The sequence below is a fragment of the Moschus berezovskii genome, chromosome 22, assembly GCF_049115385.1.
Source record: "Moschus berezovskii isolate FMDL1 chromosome 22, NW_MosBer_1.0, whole genome shotgun sequence".
Taxonomy (NCBI): Eukaryota; Metazoa; Chordata; class Mammalia; order Artiodactyla; family Moschidae; genus Moschus; species Moschus berezovskii.
In genome coordinates this window covers 17829679-17854152 of record NC_142481.1, presented here as the reverse complement: position 1 = coordinate 17854152, position 24474 = coordinate 17829679, and the positions used below count along the sequence as shown (strand labels likewise).

General features: G+C 42.3%; 1 protein-coding gene across 5 annotated transcripts; it reads right to left on the bottom strand.

The window, feature by feature from the left end:
* ZNF792 (zinc finger protein 792) lies at positions 1-18600 on the bottom strand. 5 transcript variants are annotated; one of them, XM_088830727.1, is made up of 4 exons: positions 18250-18598; positions 9063-9189; positions 8216-8311; positions 1-4359 (listed from the first exon to the last, which is right to left on the bottom strand). In XM_088830727.1, exons 1-4 carry the CDS (start codon positions 18280-18282, stop codon positions 4355-4357), a joined length of 261 nt encoding a protein of 86 aa, XP_088686853.1. In that variant the 5' UTR covers positions 18283-18598; the 3' UTR covers positions 1-4354. The 5 variants fall into 5 exon arrangements, with proteins under 5 accessions (XP_088686853.1, XP_088686850.1, XP_088686851.1 ...); XM_088830724.1 differs by lacking the exon at positions 1-4359 and adding an exon at positions 4386-7571 and having other exon boundaries at positions 18250-18593; XM_088830725.1 differs by lacking the exon at positions 1-4359 and adding an exon at positions 4386-7571 and having other exon boundaries at positions 9063-9147; positions 18250-18593.
* Between the last annotated feature and the right edge of the window lie 5874 nt (positions 18601-24474).

Sequence of the window (24474 nt, the reverse complement as noted above, 5' to 3'; positions counted from 1 at the left end):
GGAAAAGTTAACACCAATCCTTGTCAAAAATTTCCAAAAGCTTGAAAGAGAACACCAATTCGTTTACTTTGACAGCAAAGCCAGAAAAAGATATACTAGAGCAAAAGTACAGACCAATATTTCTTATGAACACTGATTCAAATATCCTTAACAAAATATTAGCAGACAGAATTCAGGAACATACTAAAAGGACTAAACACCATGTTCAAGTGGGATTTATCCCTGGAATGCAAGGATCATTCAACATCTGAAAATCATCTAACATCACATTAACAAGATAAAGGGGGAAAACAACATGATCATCTACTTGCCACAGAAAAAGTATTTGACAAAATTCAACAATATTTCACAATAAAAACACTCAACAAATTAGGAATAGAAGAAAACTACCTCAACATAATAAAAGATACATGTGTGAAACCCACAGCTAACATCATACTCAACAGTGAAGAACTAATAGCTTTTCAAACAGGAATAAGGAAAGAATGCCCACTGTCACCACTTCTATTCAACATAGTATTGGAAGTTCTAGCCAGAGCAATCAGGCAAGAAAAAGAGATAAAAGGCATCCAAACTGGAGAGGAATAAGTAAAATTATATTTGTTCACAGATGAAATAATCTTAAATCTAGAAAACCTTCAAGACTCTACAAAATTACCATTAGAGTAAATTAAATCAACAAAGTAGGGTACAAAACCAATGCTGGAAACTCAGTTACATTTCTATATACTAACAATGAACAATCTGAGTAGAAAATGATGAAAACAGTTTTATTTTGTTTTTTTACAATAGCATCAATGATAAAACACTTAGTTATTAGCCAAGGAGGTAAAAACTTTACTATAGAAACTATAAAACATCACTGAAAAAAAGTTAAAGACATAAATAAATAGAAATATCCCACGTTCAGGCTTCCTAGGTGGCACTAGTGATAAAGAACCTGCCTACCAATGCAGGAGACATAAGAGATGTGGATTCAATCCCTGGGTCAAGAAGATCCCCTGGAGGAGGGCATGGCAACACACTCCAGTATTCTTGTCTGGAGAATTCCGTGGACAGAAGAGTCTGGTGAGCTACAGCCCATGGGGTTGCAAAGTCGGACATGACTGAAACAACTTAGCAGGCACAGATAACCCATGTTCATGGATTGGATAACTGATTGTTGTAAGATGTTGATTCTACCCAACACAATCTAAAGATTTCATGAATCCCAATCAAAAACCCAGTAAGAAACAAAAATCTATACAAAAATTCATATGGATTCTCAAGGGACATTGACTAGCTAAAACATTCTTGATAAAGGAGATCAAAGGACTTCCCCGGTGGTCTGGTGGTTAAAAAATCACCTGCCAATGCAGGGAACACAGATTCCTGTTCCTGGTCCAGGAAGATCACACATGCCTCAGGGCAACTAACCCCATGTTCCACAACTACTGAGCCTGCACTCTAGAACCCACAAGCTGCACTACTGAAGCCCGTGCACCCAGGAGTACATGCTTCACAACAGGAGAAACCACTGCAATGAGAATCCCACACAACAAAACCAGAGCATAGCTCCCTCTTGCCACAACTAGAGAAAACCCAGGCGTACCAATGAAAACCCAGCACTGACAATTAGAAGAAAAAAAAAAAAGTTTTTTAAAGAAAAAGAATATCAATATTGGAGGACTCAACATTTTCCAATTTCAAAACTTACCGTAATACAAAGCCACATTAGTGAAAACAGTGAGTTACTGGCATAGAGATAAAAGTACAGACTAATGGAATAGAACAGAGTCCAGAAATAAACTCTTCAGTATATGGTCAAATAATTTTTGACAAGATCAACCAATGGGAAAACTTGAATATCCACCTGCAAAAGAATGAAGTTGGACCCTTACCTAACACCTTACACAAAAACTAACTCAAAGTTGATCAAAGACTGAATATAAGTAAGACCCAAAAATATAAAACTCTGGGAAGGAAACTTGGGGCAAAAGTTTCATAACATTGAATTTGGCAATGATTTCCTGGATATGACACCAAAGGCATAGGCAACAACAACAACAAAAAGACAAACTGAATCTCATGAGAGATTAAAAACGTTTGTGCATTAAACGACACTATCAACTGAGTAATAAGGTAACCCACAGAATGGGAGAAATTATATGCAAATCACACACCTAATAAATTAATAGCCAGCATATATAGAGACCTCCTTAATCTCAACAACAAAACACAAACAATCCTATTCAAAAAATGGAAAGGACTTGAGATGACATTTTTCTAAAGAAGACCAAGAAGCATATGAATCATTAACAGAAATACAAATCGAAATGACAATGAGATACTGTAGAGCTCGGCAGAGATGCCTCTGAAAAGAGGACACGGCCAGCCTTCTTGGAAACTGACAATTTGCTTTATTTTGCAAGCGCTATTATATCGTTTAACAAGGAAGTAAGACTTTAACAGCTATAGCAGCAGGACAAAAACCAGGACACCTGCGGAGTGTTGATAAACTCAGATTTACATAGCTTTACTAGACATGCTGGCTCCACTTCTAAGCATAATCAGTTTCCTAAGCCTCAAGTCAGCTATCAATCAAGGCTACCAGCAGGGCTTTTGATTACCTCAAGGACTGTGTGCTCCGGGAGTATTTCTAAGGCTAATTTAAAAGAGAACAAAGAAAGTGTTTCTTAGGCTAAGGAGTGTTTCTTCAGCTGCATGCCAGGGATTGTTAAGGGCTGAGTGAAACAGCTTCAAGGGACAAGATGTTTATGAGAACGTTGGAGACACGCAGAGCGAGGCCAGCCCTCCGCCAAGGCCTCTGGTGAGGACCTTCTCCTCAGGCAACCTCTTCCTCAGTTTCTCAACAAGATACCACCTCATTCTCATCAGGATAGATATTATTTAAAAAGAAAAAACAAGCGTCAGTAGAGATGTGGAAAAATTAGAACCCTTGTTGAAAATGTAAATTGGTATAGACACTGTGGGAAACATTACAGAGATTCCTCAAAAAATTAAACATATAATTACTATATGATCCAGTAATCCCACTTTCAGGTATATACCCAAAAGAATAGAAAGCAGGTTTCAAAGAGATATTTGTACACCCATGTTCATAGCAGCATTAGTTGCAATAACCAAAAGGTGGAAACAAATTAAGTATCTATTAAAGGATGAATGAATAAGCAAAATATGATATATACATACAATGGTATATTATTCAGTTTAAAAGGAAAGTAATTCTTCAGTTCAGTTCAGTTCAGTTCAGTCTCTCAGTTGTGTCCGACTCTTTGCGACCCCATGAATCACAGCACACCAGGCCTCCCTGTGCATCACCAACTCCCGGAGTTCACTCAAACTCTTGTCCATTGAGTCGGTGATGCCATCCAGCCATCTCATTCTCTGTCGTCCCCGTCTCCTCCCACCCCCAATCCCTCCCAGCATCAGACTCTTTTCCAGTGAGTCAACTCGTCGCATGAGGTGGCCAAAGTATTGGAGTTTCAGCTTTAGCATCAGTCCTTCCAATGAACACCCAGGGTTGATCTCCTTTAGAATGGCACATGCTATAACATAGATGAACCTTGAGGACATTATGCTAAGTGAAATAAGCCAATCAAAAAAGACAAATAATATATAGCTCCATTTATATGAGGTAAATAGAGTAGTCAAACTCCATTACAGAAAGTTAGATATTGGTTTTTAGGGGCTTGGGGCAGGGGTGGGGGGATAAGAAGTTATTGTTTAACGAATATAGTTTCAGTTTTGCAAAATGAAAAGAATTCTGGAGATGCATAGTAGTGATAGTTGCACAATGTGACTATACTTAATACCATTAAACTGTACACCTAAAACGGAGAAGGCAATGGCAACCCACTCCAGTACTCTTGCCTGGAGAATCCCAGGGACAGAAAAACCTGTTGGGCTGCCATCTATGAGGTCGCAGAGTTGGACATGACTGACACAACTTAGCAGCAGCAGCAGTACACCTAACAATGCTTAAGATAGGAAAATTTATGCTGTGTATTTTATGAGATATTTTTAATTAAAAAAACAAAAGTTAAGATATTCACTCATCAGAGAACTCTGTGTGTGTGTGTGCGTACTCAGTCATGTACAATTCTTTGCGACCCCATGGATGGATGGCTGCCAGGCTCCACAATCCATGTAATTTTCCAGGCAAGAATACTGGAGTGGGTTGCTTTTTCCTGCTTGAGGGGATCTTCCTGACCCTGCAATCAAACCCACATCTCTTGCATTACAGATGGATTCTTTACTAACTCTGCTACCTGGGAAGGTCCCAGGAGAGGATTACTCAGCAGTAAAAAGAATGAACTCTTCATGTATACAGAATGGATGATTCTCAAGATGATTATGCTGTATGAAAGAAAACAGACCAAAAACAGAGCATAAATACTTTATGTTTCCAATTGTACAAAATTCTAGGAAAGGCAAACAAATTCACAGTGAATAAAAGGTAAATCAGTGGTTTCCTTGGGATGTAGCTAACAGTTATCTGGGGAAGGCAAGGATGGATTGTCAAGGGCCATGAGGTAGCCGTGTGGGTGATGGATGGGTTCATTATTATGGTTGTGGTGTTGGTTTCCTGAGTGTACACATATTAACTTATCAAAGTGTACACATTAAATATGTAAAGTCAATTATTGCATAGAAATTATTTTTCAACAAAGCATTAAAAGAAATTATTGCAAGTAAAAATCTGCTCTCCCACTCATTTTAGAAAATTTAAGATTTGGCATCCCCATATTGACTCTACTCCCTCTCCTCATATGCTGGCACCAAAAATGGTTGGCTGTGTCACAAATGCCTCGTCCCTGGCTTACAAGATCTACCTTCTCTTAGTCTCCATTTCTCTGCCAACACAACACTGGTTTTGACATGAATAATGCAGACAGCCTGCAATAATCCAAACCTTTGGCTGATTTCCTCTGCCAGTGGCCTTAGTCATAGGACAGAGGTCTGGAGGGCCTGAGAATTTCTGCAAGTCCTGAATCCTGCATAGTTACATTTAAGGGAACATTTGTGGATGCACTTTTGTAACAGATACATTCCCTCTAATCTGCCAATTGGACCCAGTAAGTCTTACAGTAGGTGACATATACTGGATTTTAGACATCAAGGCATATGACTCCTTGGCAGAGGCCAGGTAAACAATGTCTACTTGACAGTGCTAAGGAATAGGAGGCATCCTCAGGATAAAAAAAGGGGCCTAAATCAGGCTGCTTCCAGATGCACTGGCTGTTGCACAACCTCCCCTTCCTCAAAGTAATCTCTGATCTACAAAAATTCATGTCCTTTAGGTCACAACGTTAGGCCCACCAAGCCCTACAATCTTTCTTAGGAGACCTCAGGTAGCAACACAAATGAGGGCAACTCTGGACTGAGAACTGTTCTCTGCCACCCCACTCTTCACTGAGGCAATAAATTTGGAGACTTGTTTGGTTTGGAAAACCTTCATTCTGTTCTCAACCCACTCCACACAGTTATCAGATACAGGAGATTAAAGGTGATTTTATCAATAAGGCCCTTATCACCCAAACCAGAGCAATGTAAAGTCAAGGATGGATAATATGGAAGCTGGATGAATCTATCACGAGTATCATACAAGATCAACAATGTCCTTGGAAAAGGGAAACCTCTGCAAGCTGCCAGTAGGACCCAGATCAGGTCTTCATAGCAAAGATGAGTCATGATCACAGCTAAAGCAGTCACAGAGGAAGGGAAGACATCTTCTTATGGCCTCAGGCTACTCACAATTCCCTCTTGAAAGAGGAAACAGAGGCCTGTCTTCCCTGAGAACAGGAAGTGGCTGGCACACACTCTGGAGACCTGCCAGTGGATACAGCTAAGATGACTTCTACCACAGACACTAGCAGTGACAAAAACTCTGACAAAGTTTGGGATCAGAAAATGTAGCCTTTCTCCATAAAGCTTCCAATTTATTCAGCATCCATTGGGAATCTCTCCAGCATAGATATTTGGATCAGCAAGGTCCAACTTCTGGCTGACAGTTCCTCCATAAAGACCACTCTCAGAGTTCATATCTAGGAGGTGCTGTTGTGCTGATGAAGGCGGGAGAACATCCTTTGTACTCTTTCCTCTAGTGTGAATTTTCTGATGCCGGATGAGAGTAGACCTTTGGCTGAAGGCTTTTCCACATTCATTGCACTTATATGGCTTATCTGGTTTGTGAACTTTCTGATGCTGCCTCAGATTAGAACTTTGTCTGAAGGTTTTCCCACATTCAAGGCATTCATAAGGCCGCTCACCAGTGTGAAGTCTTCGATGGTTATTAAAGCTGGAGCGTTGGCTAAAGAATTTCCCACATTCAGGGCACTGATAAGGCCGTTCACCCGTGTGAAGTCTCCGATGGCTATTGAGACTGGAGCTTTGGCTAAACAATTTCCCACATTCACTGCACTCATAAGGCTTTTCACCAGTGTGGACTCGCTGATGTTTCATGAGGTCAGAGCTTCGGCTGAAGGCTTTCCCACATACGCTGCATCTGTACGGTCGTTCACCTGTATGAACTATCTGATGTTGAACAAGTCCATCAAAGTGGCTAAAGAATTTTCCACATTCATTGCACTTGTAAGGTTTTTCTCCAGTGTGAACTCTCCAGTGTTTAATTAGGCTGGAGTTGCAGTTGAAGGATTTCCCACATTCACTGCACTCATGAGCACTTTTACCAGTATGAACTCTCTTATGATGAATGAGGTTGGAGCGTTGACTGAAGAACTTCCCACACTCACTGCATTCATAAGGCTTTTCTCCAGTGTGAACCCTCTTATGTTGAATAAGATTAGAACTTCGACTAAAGAATTTGCCACACTCGCTGCACACATGAGGGCTTTCACCAGTGTGAACTCTCTGATGTTTGATGAGACTGGAGCGCTGGCTGAAGAATTTCCCACATTCGCCACACTCATAAGGCTTTCCTTGATTATGATCTCTCTGGTGTTGATAGAGGCCAGCAGCATAGCTGAAGAATATCCCACATTTGTTGCACTCATAAGGCCTTTCTCCAGTGTGGGTTCTTTGCTGAACAAGCGAAAGTTTGTCACTGAGAGCATTCTCAAATTCACTGTACTTCTTATGGAGTTGCACAGTGGGAAAATCCACCACAATTTCAGAGCTCTGCTCTAGCTCCCCCACAGTGGTAGTGACCTGATGCTGGAGGAAACCACACCTGTCCACAAAGGCCTTCCCATCCTCCCTGAATGCAAAAGATTTCTTTGATGTGTCATATCTGAAGCTCTTCACAAGTAAGGCCCTGCCTTCATTCCTTCCAATAGAACTGTCCACATTCTGCTGCATCTGTGGCTGGTGAAAGTGGGCGTTGAACTTGAATTCTTCTCTATGTGCCTCATGCACGTGTGGTTTCTGCTTGGAATGTGTTGCCTGATGTTCAGCCAGATGCAGAATGTCTTTCAAGTGGAGGCCATGCAGGTTACAGGGGTAGCCCTTCTGGGTGGATGGAACTGCCTTGGAGTTCAAGTTCTGTGACACTTCTACAGAAACACTGAGCTCAGCAGGTGATTCCTCACCTTCTGTTCCACAGTAAAAATCTGAAAGTAGAGAAATGCTGGTGATATTCATGCTAATTTTCATGGAAGGAAACAATCCAATCACAAATGCAAGTCTGACCCAGGAATGAGTCCATGGGACTGGTGGCAAGATGAGAGGCCTAAGGTCAAGATAAGGAATGGTCTTCCCAGCATTCCTGTGCTGGTAAGGTCATGAAATAAGGGAGGCCATACCAGGAGCCAGGACACAAAGATGGGCACAATATCAGATGGAAAGGCAGGTCTTCAGCTCTGTTCTCAACAAAGGCTTTTCTTGGGGGCTCCAGCTGCTGATAATCTGTGAGGGCTGTGCAGAAGGGTATGTCCAGATCTGGAAAAACCTGATTGCAACTGGTTTACTGTTGTTCAAGGACTATCAGAGGAAATGTGCACATCTTATGACACATGAAGTGCAGGCCCATGCTGAAGAGTGCTGCAGAGAGAACTGTGGAAAAAGTGAGGGGCACAGACAGAATCCCCAATCAGAGAAGAAATGACCAGTGGTCAACATACCAAAAATAGGAAAGGCAAGGTAGAAGAGATAAAAGACCATTGGCTTGGCACCAAAAGAATGATGAACACAAGAAAAGTGGCAGGTTTGATTTGAAGTCAGTAGTGATGTCACATGCTCCTCCATCCACACTTACCTGAGCCAGGCCTTCTATACATCCCTCTTGCCATGGCTGAAGTCATGTCCACTTGGTCAGGCACCCAGGGCTCTGCCCCCATCTCCAGCTGGGCAACTATGTGAGACATGAAAGATGTAAGTCCTAAGGGGAAGATGGGGTAGGTAAGGGACCAGCACTTGCCCAGGTGAATTATCCCACAATAGAACACAGGAAAGGAAACATAATTACAAAAGGAACACACAAGGGAGATCTGGCAGGAACATCCCAGTGGTCATGGCAAACAGTGACTACATCAGTGCCGAGAATTCCTGGCAGTCAGGCCTTAGGGAATATTAGCTAAAGCAAAGGAGCCAAACAGAACTGTCAGAGATCTGAACAATCACCCAGGAGATCAGTGGCTGAATCAGACAAGATCTGCTGGGCTGACTGCAAGACTCCTCCTTCTAGGACACTTCCCCACAAGGCTTTGAGACAGTAGGTATTGAGGATGCTTGGGGACAGCATGGGACCCTGCACACAGCTCAGCTTTGGACCCACAGCACATACACCTGAAGAGGTGGGGGGACTTCCCTGGTGGTCCAGTGGTTAAGAATCTACCTCCTAATGCAGGGGACTTGGGTTCAATCCTTGGTCAGGGAACTAAGAACCCACATGCTGCACACCATAACTAGAGAAACCTACTCACTGAAACTAGAGAAGCCTGCACATTTCAACGAAGACCCAGCACAGCCCAAAAAACAAAGGCAGGGTGGAAGGGAGGAAGCAGTGCCCACAGCCCAGCTGTGGGAAGGAAAGAACCACCTCTTGGGAAAAGGGAATGGACAGAGATGAGCTCAGGACACCTGGGTGGGTGTAAAAGCCTTACCAAGTGAGGCAATCAGTGCAAAGTTCTCCAGCATCACATCACAGTACAGGAGTCTCTGAGCCTCATCAAGGAGTCCCCACTCCTCCTGGGAGAAGTAAATGGTCACGTCCTCAAAGGTCACACAGCCCTGCCATGATGATGGGGACAGTTCATTCCATGATCAGCTTCTTTCCTCAGGACTCCCTCTCTGTTCACTGTTCACCCTCCTCCCCAGCTCCCCAACACAGAGGAGATCTCAGATCCCGGTTCCACACCTTCTATGACTGCTGTGTCAGCCCAAAGCAATGCCCACAGGCAGGTAGGCAGAGAGATACCAGTTGAGCTCTGGGTCTGAAATGCAGGTCCCCTAATAATTACCCTAAGGCATATGATAATGGACAAAGATACTCCAAAACTCCTAGGAGAAAGCATATTTTCTTTTTCTGTCTCTTCAAGTTATAAACCTTATCATGTTTTTTTGAATGTAAACACAGCCCACTGAGCCTGAGCCTGGATTAGCTCAATCAGTAGAACTTGAAATTGAAAAGAGAGAGAGAAAGAGACTTCTTAAAACACCAACTGCTAAAAATCCTCTCTTGCTGAAACTCTAAGTCACAGCCTCCTTAAAATTGTTTGCCAAGGGCAAATCATATCTTATTTGTCTTCTCCTCAAAGAACAAAATCTGAACAAATAATATAACTTATTCCAACTGTTACTTATAAACTAGTAAATTTTATATGCATCTCCAGTGGTGCAGTGGTAAAGAATTCACCTGCCAATGCAGGAAACTCAAGTCTCTTGGGTTTGATCCCTGGATCGAGAAGATCCCCTGGAGTAAGAAATGGTAACCCTTTTCAGTATTCTTGCCTGGAAAATTCCATGGACAGAGGAACCTGGCAGACCCCAGTCCGTGAAGTTGCAGAGAGTCAGACATGACTGATAGACTGAGCACACATGTGTAAGTTTTATGTTGTACTTGATTCATGATTAAAGTTTTAAAATGAGAACTATGAGTTCTTTGGTTGTATCTGTCTGTAAGTCCATATGTGTATGCTATCTCTGGATGGCACTGCCAAAATTAACTTGTAAAAGACCTCTGTTTAATTGGCTTATAAAAATAAGCACATATAAAAATTCTCAAATATGTAATAAAAAACCAAATATTTTTCAAGTTCATATATCTAGGATAATCTTTAGTAAATAAGAGCTACTTTCAAACTTGTTGGTTAAATTAATACAGGTATATCTCAGATTTAACATTAAATATAATGTAGATAAATAACTTTTGTTCTACCTGGGTTTATTAGTCAAATGGGCTCATTTTGTCTCTGTTGCAAAGTTTGTCACCAAACAAACAAACTTAGGATAATGATTATTTTAAAGTCTGATGAGATTTTTATGAGTAATCTAAGTATGATTGTTAAAAACAAACAAATTAGGGAATTCCCTGGCAGCCCAGTCATTAGGATTTGTTGCCATGGCCCCGGGCCAATCCTTGATCAGGGAACTAAGATCCTGTAAACCATGCAACTTGGAAGGAAAAATAAATAAAAATATTATATAAAATATATGTAAATGTGATGAGTTTTTAGGTAGATTTTTAAACAATAATTGTGTTACAGTATGTCCACTTAAATAACTCCATAAATCCATTTGTAAGTTATACCCTATGTTTTTGCTATGTTAAATTAAATGATGGGAATTTGTTGGATGCCTAGATCATTTCCAAGTAAGATAAAGTACTGAAACATTAATTGCTAAAGTCTAAGTTTATATGTACTTTTGGCCTCTCATTACAGAGAGATTAAGTATGTTTGGCTCTAGTGAATATATCTTGCGATTTATTGAAAGACTGTACTAGGAAATAGCATATATTTCTAGAAAGTATACAATGTACTTATAAATTTGCCAAGCCACAAAATGTTAACAAAATTTACAATGTTTACTTCTTTATTTTCACTAAAAAATTAAGATTTCAAAGGATTAAGGATTCTAATTAATATATGTGGTTAAAGCTACCAGATACAATAATAGAAATAGAATGTGTTTTGGGATGAGAAAAAATAAGGTGTGGAGATGTTTTTGTTAAGGAAAATGAAAGTAATTTTGTCTTAAAGCTAGTTAGTTCTAAATGGGAAAGAAAACAAGGGATAAACTAAAATGAAATTCTGTAGGATTGTGAATAAGGAGTCTTTAGAAAGGAATTTTATATGTGGTCATGATTGAATAAGATTGGAATGGATTTAGTTAAGCAAATGTATTTTAATATCAAAGTAAAGTAGTAAAAATTGGGATTTGGTTTTCTCTCTATTAAAAGAACAAAGTTTTGTTTTCCAGTTGGTCTGCTCTTGATAATAAGAGATTATGAAAGGCTTTTCTTTACCTTTAAATAATATACTTAGGAAAAAAACAAAGATCATCTGTCTTGTCAAAATAAGTACTTACGTTCTGTTGTCTTTATCAGTTCTTTGATTCATTAAGTAACTCTAGTTCTATTAATACTAAAAGTGCTAAATTTTGCTCAGAACTATATAACCATCTATATATGCCTAAGATTTTAATTGTTAGTTTTGTTGAATGGATACCAAAGCATTGCTGTGAAGATCTATTTGACAAAGTCGAATTTTTAAAAATATTTTTGACAAACTTCCCTCAAATCAAATTGTAAATGAAATCTTTTTGATTTACAACTTTGAGAGATGAGATAGTTTGGGGGCCCTCTAAAATACCTCAAAGATTTATTCTTTCTCCTTATAAAAAGATATTAAATTATGTGGAATCTGTTATCATCTTCTTTATGTTGTGTCTATATATGTATGTGCTCTAAGTGTTCCGGAAATTAGGTGAAATTCCTGAAGTCATATATGTCCTGGCATAAAATGTTATCTGTCATCAAAATGGAGGTTCAGACTAAAGGAATTGAACCCAAGTATCAGAGACATGTCCTAACTGATCTTCAGGCAAAGGCAGTAGCAACAGAATTTATAAAGACTGTGGCACATGTGAACAAAATCCATTCTGCTTCTGCAAAAATCCTGACCCCTTCTTGCCAGACTTTTGCCATCCTGATATCCTTGCAACAGTATGCTACTGAATAAGAGAAACTAAAATAGGTAAACAATAGTTGCAAACTAAACAAACAGTCAGGGCTATGGGAAAACCAAGATGGCTACTTAGTTTTCCCCAGCTCCCTGGCAAATCTCATTTATCCCCCCTGCATTCCTTCACTCACCATCGTGCATTTAAGGTGCATTTAAATAGACATTGGCAGAGAGATTTCTATAAAACTGAAAAAACAGCCTATGAGTGATGTCTGACCTTTCAGGTCCATAAGCCTGGGAAAAACTATTTTTGCCCCAGATGCCTCAAACCTCTTCTCTCTGGAAGAGGGAGCACCTGCAGCTGGACATCATTCAACTTCCACTAAGTATGGTTTATCATAATGTTCTTATTATTACATGTATGCTTTCCAGATGGGTTGAAGCCTTCCCTTGCTACAAGAAGGATGACATCACAGGGGCAAAGAAACAATTTTTTTTTAAATGTGTTTTCTATTTAGGGTATACCTTCCATAATCTCCAGTGATCAAGGCACCCACCTCACTGGGCAAATCATTCAAGCCTTAACAAAAATCTCACAAACTCCTTGGAATATCACAGTTACTCTCATGCTTGATCATCAGGCAAAGTCAACAGAACTAATGGAGGAACTAGACTCAGAGCGGAACAAGAATTAATTACACAGAATTGAATGAACTGATGAATATGATTATAGTTTTTATGACTTTACTGATTTTTTAATCTTTTCTTTTCCAAATGCAAGGAATTCTTTTAAAAAGATTTACAGCAGTTTGGTGAATTGGACTTCCTTGGTAGCTCAGCTGGTAAAGAATCCACCTGCAATGCAGGAGATCCTGGTTCTATTCCTGGGTCAGAAATTTCCCCTGGAGAAGGGATAAGCTACCCACTCCAGTATTCTTGGACTTCCCTAGTGGCTTAGATAGTAAAGAATCCTCCTGCAATGTGGGAGACCTGGGTTCCTCCCTGGGTTGGGAAGATCCCCTGGAGAAGGAAATGGCAACCCACTCCAGTAGTCTTGCCAGGAGAATAACCATAGAAAGAGAAGCCTGGCCGGCTATAGTCCACAGGGTCTCAAAGAGTCGGACACGACTAAGTGACTAAACATGGCACAGCATACCTTTGTAAGCAAAAATGAAACATTTATTTTTTTCTCCCCACCTGATTGCTCCAGAATTCAGAAACTCTCATGAGTATTCTTATTTTCTTAATAATATAGTTACATTTGGAAAAGTTCAACAAGAATCTATAGAACACAATTAGAAATATTGGATATCTTATCAAGGCTTTTGACTGGAAAGTCATATTTGAGAGATACAAACAGACTCAGATACGACCAAACAATCTGAAAGGACTTGACTTTATTTCATTATTTTTCTTTTTAGCTGCACCATAGCTTGCAGGATCTTAGTTCCCTGACCAGGGATTAAACCCTGGTTCTAAACTGAACCCTTGTATGTATGATTCTAGCACTGTTAGTTTCATTGAGGTTTTGTTGTTTACCTGAAATCTGGACTAGATCCTGAAGTGTTCTAATTTCCTCCAATATCTGGCTACAGCTCTTTAATGTTTCCAATTTTCTCCCACCCTTTTGACTTGGAATCATTGAAAACTAAAATTGCCCTTTTCCTGATGCCTTGAAAATTGAAGCTAGATGACTTGATACAAATTTCAGAGAAACTGCCACAACTGCTTATATTTAAACAATCCTCATGTTTGCTGCTGTATGAGCCACTAAGAAAGTTTTCTTGAACACCTGGTGACATCAGAGACATTTCAAACTGCAAAAGATGTGTCGACCCTGACATCTAGAAATCTTCTTGACTGAATCCTGATGTCAGAAACTGGTTTATAATTGGCTCCAAACATTAACCCTTTGTTTTCTTTTGTTTTCCTAGAAATGTCTCGTTAACTTCCTGATTGCTTGTACCATAGGCCTAGCTTCTGGAGCCCATCTATATCACTGCCTTAACTGACCTCTTCTCAGAGCTAACAATTTGCTCAGACGCTCAGTTGAGTCCAGCTGTTTGTGATCCCATGGGCTGTAGCCTGCCAGACTCCTCTCTCCATGGAATTATCAAGGCAAGAATACTGGTGTGGAGTGGCATTTTCTACTCCAGTGGCTCTTCCCCACCCAGCAACTGAACCCACCTCTCTTATGTCTCCTGCATTGGCAGGTGGATTCTTTAACATTAGCACCACCTGGGAAGCCCTTAATAAGCTGGAGGACTCCTCTTACCTGTTCTCTTTCCACAGAGGAAGTTCCAGAGGAGGGAACTACTGGAGCCTAGCGTAGGCCTCCCTAAAATATGCCTCAATGGCCTATTGATTATTTTGAATTAAAGTTACTGAAGAAACAGCCAACGCAAGAGGGACACTGTGACTCACATTTCTGTCTCCCTGAAAACAGAAAATAAATTTCTACATAAAAAGTGCACTCCCTGGAGGTCCAATGGTTAAGACTCTGCACTTCCACTGCAGGGGGCGCAGGTTCCCTTGGTCAGGGAACTAAGATCCCACATGTCACGCATGGCCAAAAAGTACAAATAAATAAATACATAAAATAAACTGGGCCAAGATATTTTTTTAAAAAAACAAAACTATTTAAAAGTGCACCCCCTGTATCTGGAGGTAAAGCACACCCTTATTGCCAAAGGGAGGGAATTTGGACCAAGAAACCTATATAAATAAACCTTGTTACTTCTTTAATTTACTACCTGAAGCCCAAACTTTATTTAGATTCTTCACTAATTGGGCACCCAAAATCTAAGTTTCTTTGTCCAGTTGATTACTCACAAAGGTATTGTTTGTCTAATAAGTAAAAGATGCTGACTTTGGCCACTTTTTAGGTCCCATTTCTGACTTCACTTACATTTTTCTCCTGTTAACGTGTCTTATGCTAATTTTTTATTAGTTTAATTATTTATTAGTGCAGCCACGAGAACTCAAACAAGAGGTATCCAGAGAATTCTAGGCAAATACAACCACGATCCCACCCTGCCCCAAACCTTCTATGACTCCCACTGCCAAGGGCAACATCCACCCTTGAGGTGAAGGCCTCCTGACCTGGCAATGATCCTGGCTTCAATCCAAGCTACCCTGCTGCTGCTGCTGCGTCTCTTCAGTCGTGTCCAACTCTGTGCGACCCCATAGATGACAGCCCACCAGCCTCCCCCGTCCCTGGGATTCTCCAGGTAAGAACACTGGAGTGGGTTGCCATTTCCTTCTCCAATGCATGAAAGTGAAAAGTGGAAGTGAAGTCACTCAGTCATGCCTGACTCTTCGTGACCCCATGGACTGCAGCCCACCAGGCTCCTCCATCCATGGGATTTTCCAGGCAAGAGTACTGGAGTGGGGTGCCATTGTCTTCTCCCCAGGCTACCCAGTTGGCCTCAAATAACCAGGACTTAATAACTGACAACTGCTCTCGTTTTTGTTCCAACTTAAGACCAACCAGAAATAACCAAATATGCACCTCTAACTGATCACTTAGGATGCTCTGCTTCTAGTTAGTTTGCCTACAGCTTTCCCAGGCCAACAGGGCATACCTGAAGCCTTCCATTTTTTTTTCCCCCACTTATACCTCGCTTCTCTGTATGGCACATTCTGTCCCTTCACCAATCACTCATTCAAAGCCAACCTCTCTGGTGCTCCTGCCCCACCCACCAGGGTCTAATAGCTCTCCCAGCTTGCCCCATTTGCCCCTTGGTTCTCCAGCCTGACTGAAAATCCCAGGGCTCCCTCAAGGGTCCACAAAGGACTGGTGAGAACGCAGATGGCCAAATGAGCACCAGCCCAGGCCTCAATGAAAAACTATTTCCATCACTACTAAGCCTCAGACGTCCTTTCATATCTATGCCCCCAGGAAAATTTGGCCAGCTGCCAGACACACTTTTCCCTACACACAGACCCCCTCCCCCCACCCAGCTACTACCACAAACACTAACTCTCCCTCATCTGTCTCTATGATGCCAAACAAGCCAGCCAAAGTACCGAAGCAAGATGCCCAGTTCTCAGGCTCCACTTTCCTTCCTCCTTCCCCCTAAGGTCACTGCCACCCTCCTAAATCAGACACACAGTTACACCTTTGTCCACACACCTGATGCTACATTTTGGATGCTTCTCTTTTTTTTTTTTTTTGTCACACAGGTTTCGCCAATGGCTCAGCAGTAAAGAATTAGACTGCAATGCAGGAGACACAGGAGATGTGGGTTCAATCTCTGGGTTGGGAAGATCCCCTGGAGGAGGAAATGGCAACCCACTCCAGTGTTCTTGCCTGGAAAAAATCCCCTGGACAGAGGAGTCTGACGGGCTACGGTCCATGGGGGTTATAAAAGAATCAGACATGACTGAGCGACTAAGCACTCAGTGCAGCTTGTGGGATCTTAGTTCCTGGACCAGGGATCAAACCCAAGCCCCCTGCAGTGAAAGCCTGGAATCCTAACCACTGGACTGCCAGGGAAGTCCCTGGTGTTTCTCACTGTGAAAATAAACAAAGACCAACCGAACAAGAAAAGCAAAGGCTATTTATTCTGAGTTTGTTATAGAAAGGGAGTTAGCCACTTAAGTTTTATTTTTTTTTAATTCATGTGCCTTTATTTTTAAATATTTTTATTAAAAATAATTTTATTGGCAATAGTTGCTTTACAATGTTTAGTTTCTACCATACAACAAAGTAAATCAGCTATATGTATACATATATCCCCTCTTATTTGGATTTCCTTTCCATTTAGGTCACTACAGAGCACTGAGTAGAGTTCCCTGTGCTATACAGTAGATTCTCATTAGTTATCAATTTTATACATAGTATCAATAGTGCATATGTGTCAATCCCCATCTCCCAACCACCTATGTTGGCAGAGACTCAAAGGCAGGCAGAGGAATGGGAAAGCTTTATAAGTGGAAAAAAGAAAAAATGGAAGGCTTCAGGTACGCCCTGTTGGCCTGGGAAAGCTGTAGGCAAACTAACTAGAAGCAGAGCATCCTAAGTGATCAGTTAGAGGTGCATATTTGGCTATTTCTGGTTGGTCTTAAGTTGGAACAAAAACGAGAGCAGTTGTCAGTTATTAAGTCCTGGTTATTTGAGGCCAACTGTTATAGAAATTATTGTTTAACTTCCTGGATTGTCACTAGAGATAGAAATCTGGGTTCCTGCAAGTCTAACTTACAGCAGAATGGCTTCCTGGGTTGTTTATTGTAGATAAGGAGGTATGTTTCCTGGGTAGGTTGCTGCAGGTTGTGGGTCAGAGTTCTATTTTATGTATAGTCTGCCAATGTCCCTTTATATATTCAGTGTCTCTTAACCTAAACTAAGCCTCCCCCAAACTCCATAACTGTGTGTCTAGCTGCTCAAGCTTCAACTCCAATCAGGGGTCCCTGGAACATCAGAACATGGCCCAAATGTAACTTCTGCTATTTCCAGTGAAAATTCCTCCCACAAACAAGTTCCCTTCTCAGTCGATGGTTCATCCATCCTTCCAGCTGCTAATACCAAATCCATCGAGTTGCTGCTTTTCTTTCTCAGTTTCCACCTCAGAAAATCTGGTCAGCCTCACTTAGAAGACCCATCTAGAATCCAATCGCTTCTTCTACCACCATCACCTGCCCTCCTCACCTGGCCAGCAGTACTGCAGCAGCTACTGGTTGCTCTCCCCACCTTCACCCTCAGCCAAGTTTTCCACTTGGCATCCAGGTGGCCCTGTTAGAATGTAAGTCATATCACCTTCCTCCCATGCTCTGTGGCTTCTGTGGCTCCCAACACTCTCAGAATAGACGCCCGGCTTCTCAGCCGGCCATTCCAGGCTGACTTCAGCCCACCTGCTCTCTGAACACTCCCAGCTCCGTCCTGTACTTGCATACTGCTGGTTCCTATTGCCTAGGAAACCGTTTCCCACCTTATCCACTAGAGTTCAGAAATGGGACCCGCTCTCTATGATCCCTGCCCTGGATTCAGGACCCGAGGCTGGAAGTGACCACTTGCTCCTTCTCAAACCCTCAGGACCCCAGACTCAAAAGCAGAGAGATGAAAAAGACGTCAAGTCTTAGAGCAAGGCCCATCTTTGACTCCCCGGCTCCGAATACGTGAGGATGAAGGGCTGAGCGGCTGCGGGCCTGAAGCCCAACCACTCACCTGCGCCGTGTCCATCAGCGCCGCCGCCGCCATCGCAGCCCCTGGACGCAGGAACCCTCAGAGGCGGGTGACCAAGGCGGGTGTCGCGGGCTCAGCGTAGCGCCACGGCGCCTGGCCCCGGGCGAGGTGGGGCTTCAGTCTCCTCGGGGTCAAGTGCGCCCAGGGCCGGCTGCAGCGGAGAGCGCGCGGCGCTGCGGGACCCTGGTGGACACCGCGTTCCAGGGGGGTCACTGCTAGTTCAAAGGCGCAGAGGAGGGTCCTGGCCTCCGTGTCCTTCCCCCTCCCGTTCCCGAAAACCGCCTGGGAAGCTGTACCCGCCCAGCCCCACCCCCAGCCCCGGACCCACGGCTCGGGGCGCACCGACCCAGCTCGGGGAAATGACTAGCTGGGCAGAAACGCAGGAAGTTCCGGCCCCCACCTCCCCGGCCAGAAGAAACGACACTCTCCCGGGCTGTCATTGGCCCAGCGCCAGCCGGTGACGCACCGGCACAGCCTCCTGGACAGTGTTTTCTGTCCTGCATCCGGCAGGGCGGGTCAGGGGCGGCAGGGAGGAGCGGGAGGGAGGCGGGCGGGGGAGGAGAGTGGACCTTGCGGCTAGTCGTTGACATTGGCCGGGAGGCACCGCGAGCTTTTCCTCCTTACGGGGCGGTCTCCAGACCTCTGGGACTGCCTGGGTCAAGTGCCGCCTGCCCTCAAAAGTCTGTAATATGAGACCCACACGTGTCTGTGTGGGTGTAGGCTGGTCTCTTGATCCGGCAGGTTCCCGGGGACCTAGATTAACTTTAAAAAACGAAGATAATATCTAATAAATGGGTTCTTTGTGTACTGACATATAAAGTTGCTTCGATTCGGTGCTTCTCAAAACGGTAACGTCAGCATCACCTGGGAATTCGTTAAAAACGCAAGTTCTCCGTCAGCAATCTAAACCTTGATTTCTAGTCTTTCCCGTTCTATTGTTTTCCTGTATTTCTTTGCATTGTTCATTAAAGAAGGTTTTCTTATCTCTCCTTGCCATTCTCTGGAACTCTGCATTCAGTTGGATATATCTTTCCCTTTCTCCTTTGCCTTTCTTTTCTCAGCTATTTGTAAAGTCCCCTCAGACAACCATTTTTGCCTTGTTGCATTTCTTTTTCTTGGGGATGGTTTTGGTCACCACGTCCTGTACAATGTTACGAACCTCTCCATATTTCTTCAGGCACTCTATCTACCAGATCTAATCCCTTGAATATGCCTGTCACCTCCATTATATAATCATAAGGGACTCGATCTAGGTCATACCTGAATGGCCTTAAATCCTTCCATTTAAGCCTGAATTTTGCAATAAGGAGCTGATAATCTGAGCCACAGTCAGCTCCAGGTCTTGTTTTTGCTGACTATATAGAGCTTCTCCATCTTTGGCTGCAAAGAATATAATCAGTCTGATTTTGGTATTGACCATCTGGTGATGTCCATATGTAAAGTCGTCTCTTGTGATACTGGAAGAAGGTGTTTGCTATGATCAGTGTGTTCTCTTGGCAAAATTCTGTTAGACTTTGTCTTCCTTCATTTTGTACCCCAAAGTGAAACTTGCTTATCATTCCAGGTGTCTCTATACTTCCAATGTTTGCATTCCAATCCACTATGATGAAAAGGACATCTTTCTTTGGTGTTAATTCTAGAAGGTGTTGTAGGTCTTCATAGAACCATTCAACTTCAGCTTCTTTGGCATTAATGGTGGGGCATAGACTTGGATTACTATGATGCTGAATGGTTTGCCTTGGAAACGAACCAAGATCATTCTGTCATTTTTGAGATTGCACCCAGGTACTGCATTTTAGACTCTTTTGTTGATTATGAAGGCTACTCCATTTCTTCTAAGGGATCCTTGCCCTGAGTAGTAGATATATGGTCATCTGAATTAAATTCTCCCATTTCCATCCATTTTAGTTCACTGATTCCTAAAATGCCAATGTTCACTCTTGCAATCTCCTGCTTGACCATGCTCAATTTACCTTGATTCCTGGACTTAACATTCCAGGTTCCTATGCAATATTGTTCTTTACAGCATTGGACTTTACTTGCACCACCAGACACATTCACAACTGAGAAGAGATTAAGACGAGGTAGCAAGGATACACAGAGGAAATATACCACACACAAAAAAGTCTTAATTACCTTGATAACCATGACAGTGTGGTCACTCACCACAGAGCCAAATGTCCTAAAGTGTGAAGTGGGCCTTAGAAAGCATTACTGCAGACAAAGCTAATAGAGGTGATAGAATTCCAGCTGAGCTGTTTCAAATCCTAAAAGATGATGCTATCAAAGTGCTGCACTCACTATGTCAGCAAATTTAAAAAACTCAGCAGTGGCCACAATACTGGAAAAGTCAGTTTTCATTTCAATCCCAAAGAAAGGCAATGCCAAAGAATGTCCAAACTACCATATAATTGCACTCATTTCACATGTTAGCAAAGTTATACTCAAAATCTTTCAGACTAGGCTTCAGCAGTACATGAACCGAGAACTTCCAGATGTCCAAGCTGGACTTAGAAAAGGCAGAGGAACAAGAGATCAAAATGCCAATACCCATTAGATCATAGAAAAAGCAAGGGAATGCCAGAAAACATCTACTTCTGCTTCATTGACTATGCTAAAGCCTTTGTGTGGATCCCAACAAACTGGAAAATTTTTAAAGAAATGGGAATACTAGACCACCTTACCGGTCTCCTGAGAAACCGATATGCAGGTCAAGAAGCAACAGTTGGAACTGGACATGGAACAATGGACTGAGCCAATATTGAGAAAGGAGTTCGTCAAGGCTGTATATTATCACCCTACTTATTTAACTTATATTCAGAGTTCAGTTCAGTTCAGTCGCTCAGTCATGTCCAACTCTCCGCGACCCCATGAATCACAGCACGCCAGGACTCCCTGTCCATCACCAACTCCCGGAGTTCACTCAAACTCATGTCTACAGAGTCGGTGATGCCATCCAGCCATCTCATTCTCGGTCGTCCCCTTCTTCTCCCACCCCCAACCTTTCCCAGCATCAGAGTCTTTTCCAGTGAGTCAACTCGTTGCATGAGGTGGCCAAAGTATTGCAGTTTCAGCTTCAGCATCAGTCCCTCCAATGAACACCCAGGATCAATCTCCCTTAGAATGGACTGGTTGGATCTCCTTGCGGTACAAGGGACTCTCAAGAGTCTTCTCCAACACCGCAGTTCAAAAGCATCAATTCTTCGGCGATCAGCCTTCTTCACAGTCCAACTCTCACATCCATACATGACCATGGGAAAAACCATAGCCTTGACTAGACGGACCTTGGTTGGCAAAGTAATGTCTCTGCTTTTTAATATGCTATCTAGGTTGGTCTTAACTTTCCTTCCAAGGAGTAAGCATCTTTTAATTTCATGGCTGCAATCAGCATCCGCAGTGATTTTGGAGCCCAAAAAAATAAAGTCTGACACTGTTTCCATTGTTTTTCCATCTATTTCCCATGAAGTGATGGGACCAGATGCCATGATCTTTGTTTTCTGAATGTTGAGCTTCAAGCCAACCTTTTCACTCTCCTCTTTCACTTTCATCAAGAGGCTTTTGAGTTCCTCTTCACTTTCTGCCATAAGGGTAGTGTCATCTGCATATCTGAGGTTATTGATATTTCTCTCAGCAATCTTGATTCCAGTTTGTGCTTCTTCCAGCCCAGCGTTCCTCATGATGTACTCTGCATATAAGTTAAATAAGCAAGGTGACAATATACAGCCTTGACGCACTCCTTTTCCTATTTGGAACCAGTCTGTTGTTCCATGTCCAGTTCTGACTGTTGCTTCCTGACCTGCATACAGGTTTCTCAAGAGGCAGGTCAGGTGGTCTGGGATTCCCATCTCTTTCAGAATGTTCCACAGTTTATTGTGATCCACACAGTCAAAGGCTTTGGCATAGTCAATGAAGCAGAAATAGATGCTCTTCTGGAACACTCTTGCTTTCTCCATGATCCAGCGGATGGTGGCAATTTGATCTCTGGTGCCTCTGCCTTTTCTAAAACCTGCTTGAACATCTGGGAGTTCACGGTTCACATATTGCTGAAGCCTGGCTTGGAGAATTTTGAGCATGACTTTACTAGCATGTGAGATGAGTGCAATTGTGCGGTAGTTTGAGCATTCTTTGGCATTCCCTTTCTTTGGGATTGGAATGAAGACTGACCTTTTCCAGTCCAGTGGCCACTGCTGAGTTTTCCAAATTTGCTGGCATATTGAGTGCAGCACTTTTACAGCATCATCTTATTCAGAGTACATCATGCAAAATGCCAGGCTGGATGAATCCCAACCTGGAATCAAGATTGCCAGGAGAAATATCAACAATCTCAGATATGCAGATGATACCACCCTAATGGCAGAAAATAAAGAGGAACTAAAGAGCGGGTAAAAGAGGAGACTGAAAAAGCTGGCTTAAAACTCAACATTCAAAAAACTAAGATTATGGCATCTGGTCCTATCACTTCATGGCAAATAGATGGGGAAAAAGTGGAAACAGTGACAGATTTTATATTCTTGGGCTCCAAAATCACTGCAGATGGTGACTGAAGGCTTGAAATTAAAAGACGCTTGCTCCTTGGAAGAAAAGCTATGCCAAACCTAGACAGCGTATTAAAAAACAGAGACATCACTTTGCCAACAAAGGTCCATGGAGTTGAAGCTTTGTTTTTCCCAGTAGTCATGTACGGATGTGAGAGTTGGACCATAAAGAAGGCTGAGCACTGAAGAACTGACACTTTCGAATTGTGGTATGGAGAAGATTCCTGAGAGTCCCTTGAACAGCAAGATCAAACCAGTCAATCCTAAAGGAAATCAACCCTGAATATTTATTGGAAGGACTGATGCTGAAGCTTAATCTCCAATACTTTGGCCACCTGATGTGAAGAGCCAACTCATTAGAAAAGACCCTGATGCTGGGAAAGATTGAGGGCAGGAGGAAAAGGGGATTACAGAGGATGAGATGGTTGGATGGCATCACTGACTCAATGGACATGAGTTTGAGCAAACTTGGAGAGACAGTGAAGGACAGGGAATCGGGAATGCTTCAGTCCATGAGGTCACAAAGTGTCAAACATGACTTAGTGACTGAACAACAACATTGTGACAGTTCCAAGACTGACTGTAAAAGATCAAAAAGTGGGTGGTGGCCCAATTCCTGGAAATCTTTGCCCCTTCTCCTGGAAAGAATTATTCCCAGAGAGGTGGAATGATCTCATTCAGTTCAGTCGCTCAGTCATTGATCATCACCAACTTCTGGAGCTTGCTCAAACTGATGTCCATTGGTCGGACATGTCAACTCATTTCCTCTCATTAGCCTATGAAATTACCCAGCCCTTATGAACTAACTAATCACCCCACATTTGAGGGCCTTTTGCCTTCTGAGATGGCTCACACTCTGTCTATGGAGTGTGTTCCTCCCAAAGCCATTCTGACCTTTTGAGATGACTGCATTCTGTCTTTGGAATGTGTATCTCTCTAAATAAGTCCACTTCTTACCTATCACTTTGTTTCTCACTGAATTCTTTCTGTGATGAGACATACAGAACCTGAGCTTCATTAAGTCCTGAGACCAGGTGTGTGATATCAATTAAAAGACAGTGAGTTCATGTCCCAATCTGAGATGCGCAATTTCAAATCTATATATCAAGTTGGGAAGAACTGACATTTTGACAAAACTGAGTCTTCCTATCCATGAACATGGAGTATCTCTACATTTATTTCTTCTTTGATTTCTTTCGTCAGAGTTTTGTAGTTTTCCTCATGTAGATCTTATACATATTTTGCTAGGTATCTTATCTATTTCATTTTTCTTGGTGCTAATATAAATGGTATTCATTTTAATTTCAAATTCCAATTGTTCATTTCTAGTGTATCAGTTCAGTTCAGTCGCTCAGTCATGTCCGACTCTTTGCGACCCCATGAATCACAGCACGCCAGGCCTCCCTGTCCATCACCAACTCCCAGAGTTATAGGAAAGCAATTTATTTTTGTATATTTTGTGTATTAACCATGTGCCTTGCTGGAATTGATGTGAGGGGACATCCTTGCCTTATTCCTGTCTTAGTGGGAAGGAATCTATTTTCGCACCATTAAGTAAGTTGTTAGCTATAGGGTTTGGGGGTGTTTTTTTATTTGCTAAGTTTTAAAAAAACTTTATTTTTGGCTGTGCTTGGTCTTTATTGCTGCACAAGGGCTTTCTCTAGTTTTGGAG